Source organism: Mobula hypostoma, chromosome 1 (genome assembly GCF_963921235.1).
Source record: "Mobula hypostoma chromosome 1, sMobHyp1.1, whole genome shotgun sequence".
In the NCBI taxonomy this organism is placed as follows: Eukaryota; Metazoa; Chordata; class Chondrichthyes; order Myliobatiformes; family Myliobatidae; genus Mobula; species Mobula hypostoma.
Genome location: NC_086097.1, coordinates 255,488,739 through 255,512,674, shown reverse-complemented (window position 1 = coordinate 255,512,674; position 23,936 = coordinate 255,488,739). Strand labels below are relative to the sequence as shown.

Sequence of the window (23,936 nt, the reverse complement as noted above, 5' to 3'; positions counted from 1 at the left end):
ACCTCCCAACAAGCTGGAGGAACTCAGCAGGTCAGTAACCTACTTCATTAACCACAACTCCACCTATCTTAGTATCATCTGCATACTTACTAATCTAATTTACCACCCCATCATCCAGATCATTAATATATATGACAAACAACACTGGACCCAGTCTAGATCCCTGAGGCACACCACTAGACACCGGCCTCCAATCTGACAAACAGTTATCCACCACTACTCTCTGGCATCTCCCATCCAGCCACTGCTGAATCCATTTTACTACTTTAATATTAATACATAACATTTGAACCTTCCTAACTAACCTTCTGTGTGGAACCTTGTCAAAGGCCTTACTAAAGTCCATATAGTCAACATCCACCGCTTTACCCTCGTCAACTTTCCTAGTAATCTTTTCAAAAAAAATTCAATAAGATTTGTCAAACATGACTTTCCATGCGCAAGTCCATGTTGACTGCTCCTAATCAGACCCCGTCTATCCAGATAATTATATATACCATCTCTAAGAATACTTTCCATCAATTTACCCGCCACTGACGTCAAACTCACAGGCCGATAATTTCTAGGATTACTCTTCCTTTTTGAACAATGGAACAACACGAGCAATATGCCAATCCTCCGGCACCATCCCCATTTCTAATAACATTTGAAATATTTCTGTCAGAGCCCCTGCTATTTCCACACTAACTTCCTTCAAGATCCTGGGGAGTATCCTGTCAGGACCCGGAGACTTATCCACTTTTATATTCCTTAAAAGCGCCAGTACTTCCTCTTCTTTAATCATCATAGTTTTCATATCTACAATACTTGTTTCCCTTACCTTAAACAATTCAATAATCTTTCTGCTTAGTGAATACCGAAGAAAAGAAATCGTTCAAAATCTCCCCCATCTCTTTTGGCTCCCTACATAGCTGTCCACTCTGATTCTCTAAGGGACCAATTTTATCCCTCACTATTCTTTTGCTATTAATATAACTGTAGAAACCCTTTGGATTTATTTTCACTGTACTTGCCAAAGCAACCTCATATCTTCTTTTGGCTTTTCTAATTTCTTTCTCTCTTGGTACTCCTTCCAATAATTTACCTACTACCGATGGCAAATTTACCGGCCTATAATTTCCCGGATTACTTTTTGAGCCTTTTTTAAACAAGGGAACAACATGAGCTGTACTCCAATCCTCTGGCACTTCACACGTGGATACCGACATTTTAAATATATCTGCCAGGGCCCCTGCAACTTCATTACTAGTCTCCTTCAAGGTCCGAGGGAATACCCTGTCAGGTTCTGGGGATTTATCTACTCTGATTTGCCTCAAGATAGCAAACAACTCCTCCTCTTCAATTTGTATAGGGTCCATGACCTCACTACTTGTTTGCCTTATTTCTGTTGACTCTATGCCAGTTTCCTTGGTAAATACAGACGCAAAATACCTATTCAAGATCTCCCCATTTCTTTTGGTTCCATACATAGCCGACCACTCTGATCTTCAAGAGGACCAATTTTATCCCTTACTATCCTTTTGCTCTTAATATACCTGTAGAAGCTCTTTGGATTATCCTTCACCTGGACTGCCAAAGCAACTTCATGTCTTTTAGCCCTCCTGATTTCTTAAGTTTTTTTTGCACTTTTTATATTCCTCAAGCACCTTATTTGCTCCCTGATTCCTATACATGTTGTACATCTCTCTCCTCTTCTTTATCAGAGTGGCAATATCCCTCGAGAACCAAGGTTCCTTATTCCTATTCACTTTGCCTTTAATCCTGACAAGAACATACAAACTCTGCACTCTAAAAATTTCTCCTTTGAAGGCCTCCCACTTACCAATCACATCCTTGCCAGAGAACAACCTGTCCCAATCCATGCTTTTTAGATCCTTTCTCATTTCTTCAAATTTGGCCTTTTTCCAGTTTAGATCCTCAACCTGAGGATCAGATCTACCTTTATCCATGATCAAGTTGAAACTAATGGTATTATGATCACTGGAACCAAAGTGTTCCCCTACACACACTTCCGTCACTTGTCCTAACTCGTTTCCCAATAGGAGATCTAATATTGCATCCTGTCTAGTTGGTACCTCTATATATTGATTTAGAAAACTTTCCTGAACGCATTTTACAAACTCTAAACCATCTAGACCCCTAACAGTATGGGAGTCCCAATCAATATGTGGAAAATTAAAATCCCCTGCTATCACAACTTTGTTTCCTGCAGTTGTCTGCTATCTGTCTTCAGATTTGCTCCTCCAATTCCCTCTGACTATTGGGTGGTCTGTAATACGACCCCATTAATGTGGCCATACCTTTCCTGTTTCTCAGCTCCACCCATAAGGACTCGGTAGACCAGCCCTCTAATCTGTCCTGCCTGAGCACTGCTGTAACATTTTCCCTGACTAGCAATGCCACCCCGCCCCCCCCAACCCTTCATCCCTCTGCCTCTATCACGTCTGAAACGTCGGAACCCTGGAATATTAAACTGCCAGTCCTGCCCCTCATGTAGCCAAGTTTCACTAATGGCTATAATGTCGTAATTCCAGGTGTCAATCTACGCCCTCAGCTCGTCAGCCTTCCCCACAATACTCCTCGCATTGAAATAGACACACCTCTGAAGATTATTACCACCACACACAATCCTTCTGTTTGTGACTTTGCATCATTTATTTTCACCCCCGCTCCACTATCTGCTCTGGCACTCTGGTTCCTCTCCCCCTGCAAATCTAGTTTAAACCCTCCCCAATAGCACTAACAAACCTCCCTGCAAGGATATTGGTCCCCTTGTAGTTCAGGTGTAATCCTGAGATTATCACCCTCAAGGTCCTGCTTTCTAACTTCCTACCAAGCTCTCTATACTCAGTCTTTAGGACCTCCTCACTCTTCCTACGTCATTGGTACCGATGTGTACCATGACATCTGGCTGATCACCCTCCCACTTCAGAATGTCATGCAAGCGATCCGAGACATCCCTGACCCTGGCACCCGGGAGGCAACAAACCCTCCGGGAGTCTTTGTCTTGACCACAGAACCTCCTTTCTGTACCTCGAACCATCGAGTCTCCTATCACTACCGCTCTACTCTTCTTCCACCCTCCCTTCTGCACTGCAGAACCAGACTCGGTGCCAGAGATCCGACTGCCGCAGCTTATCCCGGGTAAGTCATCCCCCCCTCCCCCCAACAGTATCTAAATCGGTATACTTGTTGTTGAGGGGAATGGCCACAGGGGAACCCTGCTCTGCCTGCCCTTTCCCCTTCCCTCGCCTGACGGTAATCCAATTACCTGTGTGCTGCTCCTTGGCGTAACTACCTCCCTGTAGCTACTATCTATAATCTCCTCATTCTCCCCAATGACCCGCAGGTCATCGAGCTCCTGCTCCAGTTCCCTAACGCAGTTTGTTAGGAGCTGCAGCTGGACGCACTTCTTGCAGGTGTCATTGTCAGGGACACCGGAGGGCTCCCTGACTTCCCACATCCTGCAAGAGGAGCATTCCAACATCCTGCCTGGCATTCTCTCTACTCTGAACAAACAGAACAAAAACAACAACTTACTGGAACCTACCCTCACAGCTGCCTGTGTACACCGAAGCCTGTTGAGCCAAAGCCGTCTCACTCTAACTCAGTCCACCCCGACAATGGCTGCGTCACTAGACAAAACTGCTTTTATAGAGTGCGAGCTGACCGGCTATCTTCAGCTCCTCCGCTCCCAATCGCTTGGCCGTTTAAAAATCTGAAAAAGCCTGCGATACTCTCCTTCTCAGTTCTGACTCGCCCCCTCTCTCCTCCGCCCCTGACCTCCCTCCTTTCCTTCCTATGTCATTGGTACCAATATATACCAAGATGTCTGGCTGTTCACCTTCCCCCTTGGAATGTCGTGAACATGATCGGAGACGTCCCTGACTGGCAGCTGCGAGACTGGGTCTCTCTATTGTGTCCACAAACTCTCCTATTCTGCTCCTCCAACTACGGTATCTCATATCACCACTATTCCTCCTCTACCCCTTTCTCTTCTGAGCTTCAGAGCCAGAGACATGGTCCCCTCGGCTACCCTGGTAGGTCATACCCCCCCCATCCCCGCTCCCCCCCAACAGTTCAACAGTAACCAAACTGGCATACTCGTCATTGAGAGGAATGACCATCTATTTCCTATTTTCCTTCCCTCTCCTGACAGTCACTCATTCACCTGCCTCTTGTAACCTAGGGATGACTACCACCCCCGCCGTAGCTCCTCTCTTAATCTCTGTTTCCCTTAAGGGTCCTTGAATTGTAGCTCCAGTTCTTTAACAGGTCATACAGACGTTAAAAAGTATAAATCGCAAAGGAAAATTCCAGGCACTGATTGCTGTGATTGTCGTTCAGAGAAAGTATATTTAAGTATAATAGTTTTATTTGCTGCCTGCAAAACTTTGTTGTGTCTCGCCAGCGCCATAGAAACATAGAAAATAGGTGCAGGAGTAGGCCATTCGGCCCTTCGAGCCTGCACCGCCATTTATTATGATCATGGCTGATCATCCAACTCAGAACCCTGCACCAGCCTTCCCTCCATACCCCCCGATCCCCGTAGCCACAAGGGCCATATCTAACTCCCTCTTAAATATAGCCAGTGAACTGGCCTCAACTGTTTCCTGTGGCAGAGAATTCCACAGATTCACCACTCTCTGTGTGAAGAAGTTTTTCCTAATCTCGGTCCTAAAAGGCTTCCCCTTTATCCTCAAACTGTGACCCCTCGTTCTGGACTTCCCCACCATCAGAAACAATCTTCCTGCATCTAGCCTGTCCAATCCCTTTAGGATTTTATACGTTTCAATAAGATTCCCCCCCCCAATCTTCTAAATTCCAACGAGTATAAGCCTAGTTGATCCAGTCTTTCATCATATGAAAGTCCTGCCATCCCAGGAATCAATCTGGTGAACCTTCTTTGTACTCCCTCTATGGCAAGAATATCTTTCCTCAGATTAGGGGACCAAAACTGCACACAATACTCCAGGTGTGGTCTCACCAAGGCCCTGTACAACTGCAGTAGTACCTCCCTGCCTCTGTACTCGTATGGTAACCCTTTCATTCCTGGAATCATTCTCGTGAATCTTCTCTGAACCCTCTCCGATGTCAGTGTATCCTTTCTAAAATAAGGAGCCTAAAACTGCTCACAATACACCAAGTGTGGTCTCATGAGTGCCTTATAGAGCCTCAACATCACATCCCTGTGCTTGTATTCCATAACCTCTAGAAATGAATGCTAACATTGCATTTACCATCTTCGCCACAGACTCAACTTGGAGGTTAACCTTCAGGGTATCCTGCACAAGAGCTCTCAAGTCCCTTTGCATCTCACACAATACTCCAGGTGTGGTCTCACCAAGGTCTTATACAACTGCAGTAGTACCTCCCTGCTCCTGTACTCGAATCCTCTCGCTATAAATGCCAGCATACCATTTGCCTTTTTCACCGCCTGCTGTACCTGCATGCCCACTTTCAATGACTGGTGTATAATGACACCCAGGTCTCGTTGCACCTCCCCTTTTCCTAATTGGCCACCATTCAGATAATAATCTGTTTTCCTATTTTTGCCACCAAAGTGGATAACTTCACATTTATCCACATTAAATTGCATCTGCCATGAATTTGCCCACTCACCCAACCTATCCAAGTCACCCTGCATCCTCTTAGCATCCTCCTCACAGCTAACACTGCGGCCCAGCTTCGTGTCATCTGCAAACTTGGAGATGCTGCATTTAATTCCCTCACCCAAGTCATTAATATATATTGTAAACAACTGGGGTCCCAGCACTGAGCCTTGCAGTACCCCACTAGTCACTGCCTGCCATTCTGAAAAGGTCCAGTTTATTCCCACTCTTTGCTTCTTGTCTGCTAACCAATTCTCTATCCACATCAATACCTTACCCTCAATAAAGTGTGCTTTAAGTTTGCACACTAATCTCCTGTGTGGGACCTTGTCAAAAGCCTTTTGAAAATCCAAATATACTCTACTAGTTACATCCTCAAAAAATTCTATGAGATTCGTCAGACATGATTTTCCTTTCACAAATCCATGCTGACTTTGTCCGATGATTTCACTGCTTTCCAAATGTGCTGTTATCACATCCTTGATAACTGACTCCAGCAGTATCCCCACCACCGACGTTAGGCTAACCGGTCTATAATTCCCTGGTTTCTCTCTCCCTCCTTTTTTAAAAAGTGGGGTTACATTAGCCACCCTCCAATCCTCAGGAACTAGTCCAGAATCTAACGAATTTTGAAAAATTATCACTAATGCATGCACTATTTCTTGGCCTACTTCCTTAAGCACTCTGGAGGAGTTAGGTCTGTTCGGAGAAATAGTATAACTTGGATTAATCTGTGCTTTTCTAAGTGGAAAGCAGTCAACAGGGATCTGTTAAAGGATATCGTAGTTTAATTACCTGGGTGGTCAGGGTAAACTATCTAACAATTTAAGTTCAAGTAGTACCACAGCAACTAGACAGCATAAACTTAGTGAATAATTTGAAGTTTAGAAAATTCAAGTTGACACTAGTGGCCATGAAACTGTTAATAATGCCCTCTCTTGCCATCCTAGAACAGGGCCATATGTGCCTGCAGAGATGGCAATGTAGTTAACACTTCTGATCACACAATATGGGATTAGGCCCATCAGCTCACCATGCCCCTACTGACCAAATACCTATCTGTACTACATTTATCAGTACTTGGTCTGTAGCCTGTCTGCCTTAGTGATTTAGGTGGTTATCTGGATGCTGAACCAATTGCAAGAGTCTTTCTCGTACTACCCATTCAGACAGTGTTCCATGCTCTTTAACGAGAAAAGATCTTCCTTGGATTTCTTCCGAACTACTTATCCTTTACCTTAATGTTAGTATCTTTAGTTTTAGTAATCAGGTCCTTCCAATAGTGTGGTGACCGGAAATGTACACAATTCTTCAACTGTAACCTAATCGCTGTTTTATGAAGCAGTACTATTATCTCCGCTCTTGTACTCTGTGCCTTAGCTAATGAAGGCAGGTATCCTGTACGCCAGCTTTGGTACCTTGTTTGCTTGGACTTCCACCTTCAGGGGCTCTTGTATTTGTACATCAAGACACCCCTGTTCTTTGTTACTTGAGACCCTATGGTACATTGTGTTTGACCCAAAAAATTAAATTCCATCTACCATTTCTCTGCACATTTTGCCAGCTGATCATACCTTAAAATCATCCTCATTTTCCAAACAATTGCCAATTTTTGAGTCATCTGCAAAATGACCATATCTTCTATATTGATTTTCATAATTAATGTACTGATTATTTCAAGCAGTGAGGATCCCAACACAGATGGCTATGGTACCCCAGTTATCACATGCTTCCATTCACAAAGTCAGCCCTTTGGAATCCTCTCCATCTCATTACCAATCCAGTTTTGGATCAGGTTTGCCAACGTGCCTTGCATCACATAAGCTGTGATGTATTGAACCCATCTTCAGAGACCTGTCAAAAGCCTTTCTGAAGTCCATGTTGACTGCATCAACCAGACATTGAATACCAAGTAGGTTACAATCAGATTGGTCAAGTAGCATCTCCCACTGTAACTTCTGTGGCCGAGGTTAGTTTTAGGGGCCTCTACTTATCTGGCTTATCGCTTTTTTTTTATTAGATCTAGACCTACCTGCACAAAGCTGCTCTGTGTACTTTTGCCGCGGCCTTGCATGCCTCTGAAAGAGCTTAGCAAGCCACAAGGGCAGTAAATGCTTGTCTTGTTCATGAAACCCATGATCTAAAATCAACTGAAAAATGCCTTCTTCGCTGGGAGAGGAATTTCTGTTGATGATTTTTGTTTTTGTTTTTCATTTTTGCTGTGGGAATCTGTCACTGAATCTCCTCATTTTGCATCAGCACCTTGCAGCAGTGGAAGAGAGGAAGATAAAGTCCCTTGTTGCTCTTCTGGTGGAAACACAAATGAAGAAACTGGAGATCAAACTTCGCCATTTTGAGGAATTGGAAACCATAATGGATCGAGAGAGAGAAGCTGTAAGTCCCTGAACGAGTTAAATCGGTTGGATTTATTAGGAAATATGTTTCGTTAATAGAACACAGGACAGAATGGGACTTTCAACCCAAAATGTTGTGCCAATGGATAGAAACCTCCAAAAATCTTTCCTCCAACACAGTTCACAATCCTGTAACTTTCTTACATTCATGTGCCTTTCTAAGAGACTGTAAAATGCCCCTATTGTACCTCTGGAAGTACGTTCCAGTCACCCACCACTTTGTGTATTTAAAAAAAGGATGTCTCCCCTTGATTTGCCTGTGGTAAGTGTCCTCTGGTATTGCCACCCTGGAAAAAGTCTGTAGCTGTCCACAATCTGTGCATTTCATCTTGTATACCTCTATCGTCACCTTTCATCATCCTTTGCTCCAGAGAAAAGCCTTGGCTCACTCAACCTTTCCTCATAGACATGCTCTCTAATCCAGACAGTATACTAGTAAATCTCCTCTGCACCCTATTTAAAGCTTCCACATTGTTCCAATAATGAGGTGACCAGAACTGAGCACAATATTCCAAGTGTAATCCAACCAGAAGTTTATAGAACTGCAACATTACCACATGGTTCTTGAACTCAATCGTCAAACTAATAAATGCCTGCACACCAATGAGATTCCCACACATTCTTCTAAATTTCAATGAGTACAAGCCCAAAGCTACCAAACGTTCCTCATATGTTCACGTTCCTCTTCATTCTCGGAATCATCCTCGTGTACCTCTTCTGGACTCTCTGCAATGATAACGCATCCTTTCTGAGATATGGGGCCCAACACTGTTGACAATACGCAAGTGGTGCCTGACAGGTGTCTTATAAAGTCTCAGCGTTATCTCCTTGCTTTTATATTCTATTCCTGTTGAAATATATGCCAACATTGCATTTGCCTTCTTTACCACAGACTCAATCTGTCAACTAACCTTCTGGGAGTCTTGCACTTGGACTCCCAAGTCGTTCTGCACCTCTGATGTTTGAACCTCTCCCCATTTAAATAGTCCACACTATTGTTCTTTTTACCAAAATGCATTACCATATATTTCCCAACACTGTATTCCATTTGCCACATTCTTTGGCCATTCTTCTAGTTTGCCTAAGTGCTGCTACAATCGCTTTGCTTCCTCAGCACTACCTACTCCTCTACCTATTGTCATACCATCCACAGACTTTGCCTCAAAGCCATCAATTCCATTATCTGAATCACTGACAAACAATGTGAAAAGCAGCGGTCGCAATACTAACCCCTGAGAAACACCACTAATCACTGGCAACCAACCGGAAAAGGCCCCTTTTATACAACTCACTGCCTCCTGTCTGTCAGGCATTTCACCATCCATGCCAGTATCTTTCCTGTAATGCCATAGGATTTTATCTTGTTAAGCAGCCTCTTGTGTGACACCTTATCAAATGCCTTCTGAAACTCCATGTAAATACCTCTCCTTTCTCCACCCTGCTTGTTACTTTCACGAAGAACTCTGAATGTATTTGTCAGGCAAGATTTCCCTTCACAGAAACCGGGCTGACTTTGACTTATTTTATCATTAGTCTCCAATTACCTCAATCTCATCCTGCATAATAGACTCCAACACTTTCCCAACCACTGAGTTTGGGCTGACTAGCCTATAATTTCCTGTCTTTTGCTTTCCTCCCTTCTTAAAGAGTGACATTTTCAATCTTCCAGTCCTCTGGGACCACGCCTAATCAAGTGATTCTTGAAAGCTCATGACCAATGCATCTGTTATTTCTTCAGCAACCTCTCTCAGGACTCTGGCCCAGCTGACTTACCCACCTTAGACCTTTGAGTTTGCCTAGCACCTTTCCTTTGTTATAGCAATGGCACTTCCTCCTGCTCCCTGACACTCACAGACCTCTGCCACCCTGCTAGTCTCTTCCACAGTGAAGATTGATGCAAAGTACCCATTAATTTCATCTGCTATTTCTTTGGCCCTCAATACTACCTCACCAGCATCATTTTCCAGTGGTCTAATATCAACTCTCACCCCTCTTTTACCCTTTATATAACTGAAAAATACATTTGGTATTCTGCTTTATATTATTGGCTAGTCTTCCCTCCTATTTCATAATATCCCTTCTTGTAGCTTTTTTTAGTTGCCTTTTGTTAAATTGTAAAAGCTTCCCAATCATTCAACTTCCCACTCACATGTTCTCTCGGGAGCTGTAGCTTGGTGCACCTGGTGCAGATGTGTTCATCTGGAAGACTGGAGATCTCCCAGACTGGCCCCATCCCACACAGGGTACAAATCACTACCCCTGGAGCCATTCTCACCAATCTGCTATGCCCTAACAGGTGAGGAATGAAGAAATACGGACAGAGTGCAACTTGCAAGACAATATACTTCATAACACTTGATCTTGCCTGAGCCTGATGAGCTAAAGCCACTCTGAACGCTGACAAACTCAATGAATGGCCAATCTGCTTGCACTTTAATTATTCTTATTGGCCCTTCCTAATGATTGGTTGCTCCTCAACTCAGGGAAAAAAAACTGTGGCGAAACTCTGCGTATGTAATCTTGATCTCCCTGCTGATTTAAGAAGTAGCTCTTATTATGCAGCCCTGACGTGGACAGTCCAACTCAGAGAAAACTGGCATTAAGCTCTGCTTTTAAATCCTGAACATAGACCTGACTGAAAGGTAGCTCTTTTTATGCATTGCCTCTTGCTAATTGCAATAAGCAGTAAACTTAACCAGTTACATTTACACCAAATGAAGCTGTTTTAGAAAACTAAGGCTACTTGGGCACTCAGGTGGAATTAAGCTTTTGAAAATTGCCTTGTGGGACTATTTGTTTCCATCCTCATTTGTTGTATGATTTTCCTGATGTAGCTGGAACAGCAGCGACAGCAACTTCTCACAGAACGACAGGCCTTCCACATGGAGCAGCTGAAGTATGCTGAAATGAGAGCCCGACAGCAGCTTGAGCTGCAGCATTCACAGAACAACCCCTCTGCCCCCGGTATGCAACAACTGAGCTCGATGGGTGTGATGCAACAAGCTGCAGTGCCTCCACCTCCATACCCAATGATGCACCATCAGATGCAGCAACAGCTCGGTCAGTACTCCTGTCGTGTTGGTGCAAGTCCTTGTGTAATCGCGTTTATTGTCATTTCCGCGGGTGCAATGATAAACTTAGTCACAGCAGTGTCACAGCCACAGAACATCGTACAAACAGCGTTTACAATACAGACCTGACCCACCACCCTCCTCCGTCTGGCGGAATGGGTCCTCATGCTCAACGATTTCTCTTTCAGCTCCTCCCATTTTCTCTAAACTCAACTTGCCATGATGGGTACCTGCATGAGCCCCAGCTATGTCTGGCATTTCATTAGCTACCTGGCACAGTCCATGTTTGAAGCTTTCACTGGTTACCTCCCCAACAATTTCTGTGCTGCATTGGTGTTGCTTTATGCACCCACGCTGAGCTTGTCAATTTCATCAACTTTGCCTCCAACTTCCTTCCTACCCTTAAATTCACTTGGTCCATTTCTGACACCTCTCACCTTTCTCGATATCTCCGTAGACAAACTGTCTACCAATATCTTTTATAAACTTACCAACTCGATCGGCAAAATGGCCTAATTCTGCTCCTATATCTTGTGGTATTAACTCCCATAGCTATATTGACTATACCCCTTTCTAACCTTGTGAGCCTGCAGGTACATAAGTCCTGATGGAATGCATCCCAGGGTACTGAAAGAATTGGCAGAAGTTATAGTAGAGGCTTTGGTGATAATTTACCAAAATTCTCTGGACTCTGGGCAGGTCCCTGCGTTTTGGAAGACAGTGAATGTCACACCACTGTTCAAAAAAAAAGAATGTAGGCAAAAGGAAGATACCTATAGGCCACTTAGTTTAACATCTGTAGTTGGGAAAATGCTTGAAGCTATCATTAAAGAAGAAATAGTGAGGCATTTGGAAAGAAATGGATCCATCAGGCTGACGCAGCATGGATTTAGCAAAGGCAGGTCCTGTTTGACAAACTTACTGGAGTTCTTTGAGGATATAAGACTGCTAAAACTGATTGTAAATGGAAGCGTAGGATCCCACAGAGGAAGGTGTAGATTGGAGGTAAAAGTGCATTTAAGGAAACAGGGTTTTAAACTCCTAATACCGACTACCATGCTGTCAAACGTGCAGTCTCTGGTGAATAAAATGAATGATCTCAGAGTTAGGGTGCTGAATCAGAGGGACATTAGGACCACGTGTGTCCTTTGTTTCACAGAATCCTGGTTAACCCCTTCCGTACCGGATACAGCGATTCAGATCGACAGGTTTACTATACACCGTCAGGATAGATCTATAGAGTCTCAAAAGCAGAGGTGGAGGAGTATGCCTCATGATCAACTCTTCTTGGTGCACCAATATATCATATCTAGCAGTTAAGTGCCGTCCTTTTTACCTACCACGGGAGTTCTTCAGGGTTATTTTGGTAGCAGTATACATTCCACCCCAGGACAATGTTAGTCAGGTTTTAGATAATCTGAGCAATGGGATCAACATGCACAAAACAGCGCATCCTAGTGCCTTCACCATCATTTTGGGAGATTTCAAACCAGGCCAGTCTGAAAAAAAATCACTAAGCAACTGCCATTAAAGATCACTTGCAATACCAGAGGAAACAACACACTGGACCACTGCTACACCACCACCAAGAATGCCTACTGTGCTATTCCATGCCCTCACTTCCTGGCTGTACTTCTTCTCCCTGAGTATAGGCGGAGACTAAAGATTGCAGCACCAGTAGTGAGGACCAAGAAGGTATGGACAAGGGAGGCACAAGAGTGAACCATAGAAACTACAGCACAGACTACAGTACTTTGGCCCTTCTTGACTGTGCCGAACCACTTTCTGCCTAGTCCCACTGACCTGCACACGGACCATATCCCTCCATACACCTCCCATCCATGTATCTGTCCAATTTATTCTTAAATGTTAAAAAAAGAACCCGCATTTACCACCTCGTCTGGCAGCTCATTCCATACTCCCACCACTCTCTGTGTGAAGAAGCCCCCCCTAATATTCCCTTTAAACTTTTCCTCCCTCACCCTTAACCCATGTCCTCTGGTTTCTTTCTCCCCTTGCCTCAGTGGAAAAAGCCTGCTTGCATTCACTCTATCTATACCCGTCATAATTTTATATACCTCTATCAAATCTCCCCTCATTCTTCTATGCTCCAGGGAATAAAGTCCTAACCTATTCAACCTTTCTCTGTAACTGAGTTTCTCAAGTCCTGGCAACAACCTTGTAAACCTTCTCTGTACCTTTTCAACCTTATTTATATCCTTCCTGTAATTTGGTGACCAAAACTGAACACAATACTCCAGATTCGGCCTCACCAATGCCTTATACAACCTCATCATAACATTCCAGCTCTTATACTCAATACTTCGATTAATAAAGGCCAATGTACCAAAAGCTCTCTTTACGACCCTATCTACCTGTGATGCCACTTTTAGGGAATTTTGTATCTGTATTCCCAGATCCCTCTGTTCCAGTCCAGTGCTTACAGGACTGCTTTGAATCAGTGGACTGGACTGTATTCAGGGATTCATCTTTGAATCTGGATGAGTATGCTGCAGTTGTTACTGACATCATTAAAACCTGTGTGGATGAGTGTGTGCCCACAAAGACTTGCTGTACATTCCTAAACCAAAAGTCGTGGATGAACTAGGAGGTATGTTGTCAGCTGAAGGCTAGATCTGTGATCAATGGAGTACCTGGTAATGTTCTGAAAACCTGTGCCAACCAACTGGCAGGAGTATTCAAGGACATTTTCAACCTCTCACTGCTACAAGCAGAAGTTCCCACTTGCTTCAAAGGCAACAATTATACCAGTGCCATAAGAAGAATAATGTGAGCTGCCTTAATGACTATCACCCGGTAGCACTCACATCTACAGTGATGAAATGTATTGAGAGGTTTGTCATGACTGGAATGAACTCCTGCCTCATCAAGGACCAGCACCCATTGCAATTTGCCTGTTGCCACAGTAGGTCAACGGCTTTAGACCACCTGTACAACACAAACACCTCTGTCAGGATGTTGTTCAGCGACTGTTGCTCAGCATTTAACACCATCGTTCCCACAATCCTGATTGAGAAGTTGCAGAACATGGGCCTCTATACTTCCCTCTGCAGTTGGATCCTCGACTTCCTAACTGGAAGACCGCAATCTGTGCTGATTGGTGATAACGTATCCTCCTCTCTGACGATCATCAGGGTTGTGTGCTCAGCCCACTGCTCTATTCTCAATATACACATAACTGTGGGGCTAGGCATAGCTCAAATGCTATCTATAGTTCTGCTGCTGATACAACCATTGTTGATAGAATCTCAGATGGAGACAAGAGGGCGTACAGGAGTGAGATATGCTAACTAGGGGAGTGGTGTTGCAGCAACAACCTGGCACTCAATGTCAGCAAGGCAAAAGAGCCTGATTGTGGACTTCAGGAAGGGTAAGATGAAGGAATACATACCAATCCTCATAGAGGGATCAGAAGTGGAGAAAATGAGCAGTTTCAAGTTCCTGGGTGTCAAGGTCTCTGAGGATCTAACCTGGTCGCAATATATAGAAACATAGAAACATAGAAAATATCAATGCAAATATAAAGAAGGCAAGACAGTAACTACTTCATTAGGAGTTTGAAGAGATTTGGTATATTAGGTCACAGTTTGAGGATAAAGGGGAAGCCTTTTAGGACCGAGATTAGGAAAAACTTCTTCACACAGAGAGTGGTGAATCTGTGGAATTCTCTGCCACAGGAAACAGTTGAGGCCAGTTCATTGTCTATATTTAAGAGGGAGTTAGATATGGCCCTTCTGGCTAAAGGGATCAGGGGGTATGGGGGGAAGGCTGGTGCAGGGTTCTGAGTTGGATGATCAGCCATGATCATACTGAATGGCGGTGCAGGCTCGATGGACCGAATGGCCTACTCCTGCACCTATTTTCTATGTTTCTATGTTTAACAAAATCACTCCAAAACTTCTATAGATTCTGTAGAAGGACCTGTAATATGCTGTACTATTCTATGTTCTATGTAATGTGAACAGCGTTCTGACAGGCTTGCCTCAGTGTTTGGTCTGGAGGGGTGTGGGCTACTGCACAGGACTGAAAGAACATTGAGGGTTGTAAATTTAGTCGGCTGCATTTTGGGTACTAGCCTACAAAGTACCTTGGACATCTTCAAGGTGCGGTGTTTCAGAAAGGCAGTACCCATTATTAAGGACCTCCAGCACCCAGGGCATGCTCTTTTCTCACAGTTACCATCAAGGAGGTACAGAAGCCTGAAGGCACACACTCAGCAATTCAGAAACAGCTTCTTCACCTCTGCCATCCGACTCCTAAATAGCCATTGAACCCTTGGACACTATCTCACTTTTTTAATATATAGTATTTCTGTTTCTTGCACGATTTTTAATCCAGTCAATACATATATACTGTAATTGATTTACTTATTGTTTGTGTTTTTTATATTGCATATTGCATTGAACTGCTGTTGCTAGGTTAACAAATTTCACATCACATGCCGGTGATGATAATTCTGATCCTGATCAAAGGATATGGCGAGAAGGCGGGTATATAGGGTTCATTTGGATCCGGGATGAGCCATGATGGAATGGCGGTGTAGACGAGTTGAGCTGAATAGGCTAATTCTGTTCATATGCCTTATAAGACTGAAAACGAGAGTCTATAGTCCAAAGTTCTAAAACGAAAAAACCTTGACAACATTCTCCTCAGCGGCAGGACTTTCCCCCTCTCTGGTACAGAGCAACCGTTCAAAAAAGGCAAGCTGCTGGTACTCACTTCGATGCTTTAATCGGCAAAATGGAGCCAAACATTGGCTCACACCCGTCCTGCAGCCTGCCTACTACGAAGTTTGCACATGCTGCCTCCCAGAATTCCCTCGGAGACAGTAGGGAGCTGAAACACCCAAATGATCTCCAAACTTCTGCACTGGCCTTGATGTTTCAATCGCTCTCATTGCTTTAATCGGTGAAATGGGGTTAAACATCGGCTTGCACTCCATCGTGCAGCCTTCTTGTCATGAAGTCCACTCGCGCTGCCGCTGCCTCTGCCTCTGCCTCTCCCTCTCAGAATCCTTTTGGGTATTGCAGACCGCTGAAGTACCCAGACAGCATAACACGGGCTTCAACAGTTCCAGGGTCATATCCAAGATGAGGAACAAATGGAAGAGAAAAAAGTGGAAAAAATGGTTTTATGATCTATCCAGAAGATGTCAACCAAAGGAGCATTGTTAAACTCTTGTGTGCCTAAAACTTAGAAATGGACAAAAACTATAAATAGAGAATCATTTTGGGGTGAGAGGGAGCTAATGTGTTTAAGTTTGCTGGTTGACACTGAGGGAAAGGTTGTTCTCATGACATCATTACTAAACTATTTATCTTCTTTCTGTACTCAGACTCAGTTATCTGAAATGTGGTCCATTGCAGTGGTATCATTTCCAAACTTGTAGGTGGAATTTAGAGCAGAACCTGGCCATCCAGCTTATGGGTGCACAGGGAGTAAAGTGGAGGATTTGAGTGTGCAACCTTGTGGCGTGCCAGTGTTTAGAATAATTGTGGTGGTGCTGTTGCCGTCTATCCTTACTGACTGGTTTGTTCAAGGATCCAGTTGCAGAGGAAGGTGTTAAGACTCAGGTTCTGGAGTTTGGAGATGAGTTTGCTTGGTATTATAGTATTGAAGGTGGTTGTAGTCAGTATTAATCTGACAGATGTCTTCACTGTCCAGATGCTCCAGAGGTGAGTATAGGGTGAGGGAGATGATGTCTGCTGTAGACCTTTATCGACAGTAGGCGAATTGCAGGGGTTGTCTGAAAAGCTGGAGTGAAGCACTCTGTGGTGGGAGATGTCAGAATCTCTGTGCAGTGGTAACTAATTTATCTGATGTTGCTTCTGCTAAACCATTCATCCTCTGAACTGGATCGGCCACCCTTGCTTGTGAAAACCACTTGACATGTGGAGTGGCTTGATTGAGGGCCGTGATACCTTAGAGAATTGTAATACATTTTCCATGGCAAGTTATATCTTCTACAAAAAGGATCAGCAAATATGGCGGGGGGGGGAAGCAGGGGAGGGGGGAGTAGTGAGTTAGTTGAAGATAAGAGAACATGGATAAAAATGCATACATTGCTTCAATGGCATGTAAATGGCGGGATACTTGGTAGTTTGGAGGAGCAGAGGGATCTGGGGGTACATGTCCACAGATCCCTGAAAGTTGCCTCACAGGTAGATAGGGTAGTTAAGAAAGCTTATGGGGTGTTAACTTTCATAAGTCGAGGGATAGAGTTTAAGAGTCGCGATGTAATGATGTAGCTCTATAAAACTCTGGTTAGGCCACACTTGGAGTACTGTGTCCAATTCTGGTCACCTCACTATAGGAAGGATGTGGAAGCATTGGAAAGGGTACAGAGGAGATTTACCAGGATGCTGCCTGGTTTAGAGAGTATGCATTATGATCAGAGATTAAGGGAGCTAAGGACTTTACTCTTTGGAGAGAAGGAGGATGAGAGGAGACATGATAGAGGTGTACAAGATAATAAGAGGAATAGATAGAGTGGATAGCCATCACCTCTTCCCCAGGGCACCACTGCTCAATACAAGAGGACATAACTTTAAGGTAAGGGGTGGGAAATTCAAGGGGGATATTAGAGGAAGGTTTTTTACTCAAGAGTGGTTGGTGCGTGGAATGCACTGCCTGAGTCAGTGGTGGAGGCAGATACACTAGTGAAGTTTAAGAGACTACTAGACAGGTATATGGAGGAATTGAAGGTGGGGGGTAATATGGGAGGCAGGGTTTGAGGGTCGGCACAGCATTGTGGGCCGAAGGGCCTGTACTGTACTGTTCTATGTTCTATTGGAAGATAGTTTATTGGTGTGTATGTATATCCTGGAAAAAGAGCAGTTCTTCATATCTCAAACGAGAAAATCTACAGATGCTGGAAATCCAAGTGACACACGCAAAGTGCTAGAGGAACTCAGCAAGCCACCCAGCATCTATATGGGGCGGGGTGAGGGGGGGAGTACAGTTTACATTTTGGGCCGAGACCATGTGGCAGGACTTCATGTCTGATGGCATTGAAGCTGATTGCAACACCACACCTGACATTAGCAGGTTCAGCATAGAATCATTCCTGGCATATTTTGTTATTACCCCTGCTTAGTACGTTTGTATCTGTGGCAGCCTTGAAACATTTACAATATTTTCATTGTTTTCCAATTTGACCTATTGTAGAACAAATTAATTTTATGCTCATAAATATTATTGTCGTAGCACATGGAAACCAAAATGATGAGCAAGTGAAATGAATATCAGTCTTCAAGAATTCAACAACTACTTAGTACATGTTCTGTTCAAATCAAGTCAAGTGGCTTTTTATTGTCATTTCGACCATAAACTGCTGGTACAGTACACAGTAAAAATGAAACAACGTTCCTCCAGGACCATGTTGCTGCACGAAACAACACAAAACTACTCTAAACTACATAAGACAACACAAAAACTACACTAGACTACAGACCTACACAGGACTACATAAAGTGCACAAAACAGTGCAGGGCAGTACAATAAATAACAAACAAGAAAATATGCACAGTAGAGGAAAAATTACAATATAATAAATGATGTAGATGCCAGTCTAGACTCTGGGTATTAAGGAGTCTGATGGCTTGGGGGAAGAAACTTACATAGTCTGGTCGTGAGAGCCCGAATGCTTCGGTACCTTTTGCCAGATGGCAGGAGGGAGAAAAGTTTGTATGAGGGGTGCGTGGGGTCCTTCATAATGCTGTTTGCTTTACGGGTGCAGCATGCGGTGTAAATGTCTGTAATGGCAGGAAGAGAGACCCGGATGATCTTCTCAGCTGACCTCCCTATCCACTGCAGGGTTTTGTGATCCGAGATGGTGCAATTTCCGAAGCAGGCCGTGACGCAGCTGCTCAGGATGCTCTCAATACAACCTCTGTAGAATGTGGTGAGGATGGGGGGTGGGAGATGGACTTTTCTCAGCCTTCGCAGAAAGTAGAGATGCTGCTAGGCTTTCTTTGCTATAGAGCTGGTGTTGAGGGACCAGGTGAGAATCTCCGCCAGGTGAACACCAAGAAATTTGGTGCTCTTAACGATCTCAATGGAGGAGCTGTCAATGTTCAGCGGAGAGTGGTCGTTCCGTGTCCTCCTGAAGTCAACAACCATCTCTTTTGTTTTGTTCACATTCAGAGACAGGTTGTTGGCTCTGCACAGTCCGTTAGCCGCTGCACCTCCTCTCTGTACGCTGACTCGTTCTTGCTGATGAGACCCACCACGGTTGTGTCATCGGCGAACTTGATGTGATTCGGGCTGTGTATTGCTGCAGTCGTGGGTCAGCAGAGTGAACAGCAGTGGACTGAGCACACAGCCCTGGTGGCCCCCGTGCTCAGTGTGATGGTGTTGGAGATGCTGCTCCTGATCTGGACTGACTGAGGTCTCTCAGTCAGGAAGTCTAGGATCCAGTTGCAGAGGGAGGTGTTCAGGCCCAGCAGTTTCAGGTGCTGAGGAATGATTGTGTTGAATACTGAACTGAAGTCTATGAACAGCATTCGAATGAATGTAGAACATAATCCTCCTCAAATCCTACTCCAAGTATCTAAATGATGTTCATGTTTCAGACATGTCACACTTACCATTTACGTGTCTTAGATTATATATTATATTCCAATATTGCTTTATCTCATTGTGGAGGGAATAACTCCATAAATCTCATTTTGATGTTAGCTTTTAGTCCTGAAAAGGAAGATGAGATATTATTCCTAGGGCTAATGTTGGAGCAGTCTGAAGGGCAAATAATAGGTCAGAGCAGGGCAGAGGATCAAGCGAGGTTATCTGAATCCCGGGGGACAAATATCCTGGTGGGGAAGTTTGCTAAGGCTATTGGGGCGAGCTTAAACTAGAATTGTTGGGGGGTGGGAACCGAACTGAAGAGACAGAGGAAGAGGTGGTTGGCTCACAAATGGAGAAAGCTTGGAGACGGTGCGAGAGGGAGGATGGGCAGGTGATAGAAAAGGGACATGCTCAGACCGATGCTTTGAGATGCGTCTATTTTAATGCACGGAGTATCATGACCAAAGTGGGTGAGCTTAGAGCGTGGTTATGATGTGGCTGTTATAGAGACTTGGGTGGCTCCGGGCAGGAATGGTTACTTCAAGTGCCAGAGTTTAGATGTTTCAGAAAGGACTGGGAGGGAGGCATGGAACTGTTGTTCAGAGATGGTGTCATGGCTGCAGAAAAGGAGGAAGTCATGGAGGGGTTGTCTAGGGGGTCTCTGTGGGTGGAAGTTAGGAACATGAAGGGGTCAGTAACTGTAGTGGGTGTTTTTTATAGACCACCCAATAGTAACAGGGACATCGAGGAGCAGATAGGGAGACAGATTCTGGAAAGGAGTAATAATGACAGGGTTGTTGTGGTGGGAGATTTTAATTTCCCAAATATTGATTGACATTTCCCTAGAGTGAGGGGTTTAGATGGGGTGGAGTTTGTTAAGTGTGTTCAGGAAGGTTTCTTGACACAATATGTAGATAAGCCTACAAGAGGAGAAACTGTACTTTATCTGCTACAGGTGTCCCCTGCTTTTCGAATGTTCACTTTACGACACCTCGCTGTTACGAAAGACCGACATTAGTTACCTGTTTTCGCTAACAGAAGGTGTTTTCACTGTTAAGAGAAAAGACAACATGTGGAAAAGGCACCGTGCACCCTGAGCAACCAAGCTCCTCCCCGGAACTGCAATCTAGCCGGCATTGCTTAAACACGTGCCTGTGAGCATCTGTGCTTTATGTCGATTTATTTTGAGCATCTGTTAGCAAGATGAGTTCGAAGGTATCGGAAAAGCCTAAAAGAGCTCGTAAGGGTGTTACACTTAGCATAAAACTAGACATAATTAAGTGTTTCGATCGTGGTGAACGAAGTAAGAACGAAGTGAGTTTGGCTTGTGGAAGTTGAAGGAGGTGATGTTGAAGAGGTTTTGGCATCCCATGACTAAGAACTGATAGATGAAGAGCTGATGGAATTGGAAGAGGAAAGGATAACAATCGAAACCGAATGCAGTAGCGAACGGACTGAAAGTGAAGTCATCCAGGAACTGAACGTGAAGCAACTGCATGAGATTTTCGCTGCAATTGACAACAATGATTGCAGAAAAGTACGACTTTAATTTTGAAAGGGTACGTAGGTTTAGATCATATTTGCAAGATGGTTTGAGTGCTTACAAAGAACTGTATGATAGAAAAATGCGCGAGGCTAAGCAGTCAAGCATACTGTCGTTTTTCAAGCCTTCCACATCAGCCACAGCAGGCGACGAACCTTGACCTTCGACATCGAGGCAGGCAGACATAGAAGAAGATGACCTGCCTGCCCTGATGGAAACAGACGACAATGAGATGACAGCCTAGTGTCCCACCACCCCAACCTCCGGGCTGCGGACTGATACGTTGCCATGAAGAATGCAACAGTGCAGTGGTAGCCAGGACGCACTCAGCACATCTTTAAGAAAAAAAGCCAAAATAAACAAACTAATTAATTAGTTGCCGCCCGGACTTTAATATGCAAAGGGATTGCTTGCCCAGCTGCATTGGAGGAGGATAATGGCAGAGCAGAGGAGCGTGAGGTTTCTGGGAATATTTCACAAACGCAGGATAGATATGTCCCACAGAGGAAGAAGTTATCAAATGCAGGGGTAGGCGAACATGGCTGACAAAGGAAGTTAAGGACTGCTTAAAAGCCAAGGAAAGGGCATATAAGGTAACAAAAGTAAGTGGAAAGTTGGATGATTGGATGCTTTCAAAATCCAACGAAAGGCAACTAAAAAATCTGTAAGAAAGGAAAAGATGAACTATGAGGGCAAACCAGAATATAAAATCAAGGAGATAATGCTGATCACAAACAAGAGAAAACCTGCAGATGCTGGAAATCCGAGCAACACACACAAAATGTTGGAGGAACTTAGCAGGCCAGGCAGCATCTATGGAAAAGAGTACAGTTGACATTTTGGGCCAAAATCCAGCAGGACTGGAGGACAATCAGCTGATTTAAAAGGTGGGGGCGAGGAAAGGACCACAAGGTGATAGGTGAAACTTGAAGGGGAAAGGATGAAGTAAAGAGCTGGGCAGTTGATTGGTGAAAGAGACAGAAGACCATAGAGGAAAGAAAGGGGGGGGGAGGTGGTGAGTAGCACCACAGGGAGGTGATGGGTGGGCAAGGACATAAGGTGACAGAGGGAAAAGGGCATGGGTCATTACAGGAAGTTTGGGAAATCAATGGTCTTGCCTTCTGCCTAGATGCTACCAAAGCAGAATATAATGTGTTGTTCCTTCAACTTAAGTGTGGCCTCATCACAACAGTGGAGGGGGCCATGGATGGACATATCGAAGTAGGAAGTGGGATTAAAATGGTGGCCACCGGAAGATCCCACTTTTTCTGGTGGACAGAGCGTAGGTGCTTGGCAAAGCGGTCTCCCAATCTACGTCAGGTCTCACCAGTATACAGGAGGCCACACCGGCAGCACTGGACGCAGTAGATAACCTCAACAGACTCACAGCTGAAGTGTCACCTCATCTGGAAGGACTGTTTAGGGCCCTGAATGGTTGTGAGGGAGGAGGCGTAGCACTTGCTCCGCTGAGCTGAGCTCTTTGTCGCCGCCTCTGTCCGCCACAGCGCTGAGCCCTTCTTCCACTGCCTCCATCTCTGAGCCTCTTCCTTTGGCAAGGACTCCCCACCCTGCACCGATGACCCCTCCTCCTCTTCCTGGACATCCCACACAGGTCTTCTGCCTTTTTTGGGCCTTTTCATTGCCAACTGCTGACAGGACATTAACCATCCAGACTTTAACACTCCTCTCTCCTATTCCAACCTCACTCCTTCCAAACACTTGGTTGTCCACTCGCTCCACACTAATCCTAACCTCACCGTCAAACCCACAGATAAGGGAAGTGCTGGCCAACTTTATTGACTCTGGGGATCTCCCATCCACTGCCACCAACCTCATAGTTCCCACACCCTGTACCTCCCGTTTCTGCCTCTACCCAAAATCTAGAAACCTGCTTGTCCAAGTAGACCCATTGTTTCAGCTTGTTCCTGCCCCACTGAACCCATATTTGCATACTTCGACTCTGTTTTATCCCCTCTGGTTTAGTCCTTTCCCACCTACATCTGTGACACCTCACACGTTCTTGATCTCAAGGATTTCAGGTTCCCTGGCCTCCATCTTATTTTTACTGAGGCTGTCCAGTCCTTACACACCTCCATCCCCCACCAGGAAGGCCTCAAAGCTCTCGGTTTCTTTCTGGACCCCCCAACTACCACTCTCCTCCACCTAGTGGAACTTTTCTTCACTCTAATTTTTCCTTTGGGTCCTTCCACTTACTTCAAGCAAAAGGGGTAGCCATGGGCACTCGCATGGGTCCCAGCTATGCCTGTTTGTCGGCTACCTGAAATAGTCTATGTTCCAATCCTACACTGGTGACCATCCCGCACTTTTCCTACGCTATATCAACAACTGCATTGGTGCTGCTTCTTGCACCCATGCTGAACTCATCGATTTCATCCACTTTGCCTCCAACTTCCACCCTATCCTCAAATTTACTTGGTCCATTTCCAACACTACCTTTCCTTTTCTCAATCTCACTGTCTCTATCTCCAGAGACAGCTTATCCACCGATGTCTATTATAAACCATCGGACTCTCACAGCAACCTGGACTATACCTCATCCCACCCTGCTACTTGTAAACAAAAAACACCATTCCTTTCTCTCAATTCCTCCATCTCCGGTGCATCTGCTCTCGGGATGAGGCTTTTCACTCTAGAACGAAGGAGGTGTCCTCCTTTTTTCAAAAAAAGTGGCTTCCCTTCCTCCACCATC

At 44.6% G+C, this 23,936-nt stretch overlaps 1 protein-coding gene across 4 annotated transcripts in view; it reads left to right on the top strand.

The window, feature by feature from the left end:
• smarcc1a (SWI/SNF related, matrix associated, actin dependent regulator of chromatin, subfamily c, member 1a) overlaps nucleotides 1–23,936 on the top strand; it is a 212,655-nt gene that overhangs the window by 176,276 nt on the left and 12,443 nt on the right. For all 4 annotated transcript variants that reach the window (XM_063067509.1, XM_063067500.1, XM_063067505.1 and 1 more), the window contains exons 25-26: nucleotides 7,872–8,006; nucleotides 10,861–11,086. In XM_063067509.1, coding sequence (XP_062923579.1) covers nucleotides 7,872–8,006; nucleotides 10,861–11,086 — 361 coding nt within the window. The remainder of the gene's footprint in view (nucleotides 1–7,871; nucleotides 8,007–10,860; nucleotides 11,087–23,936) is intronic.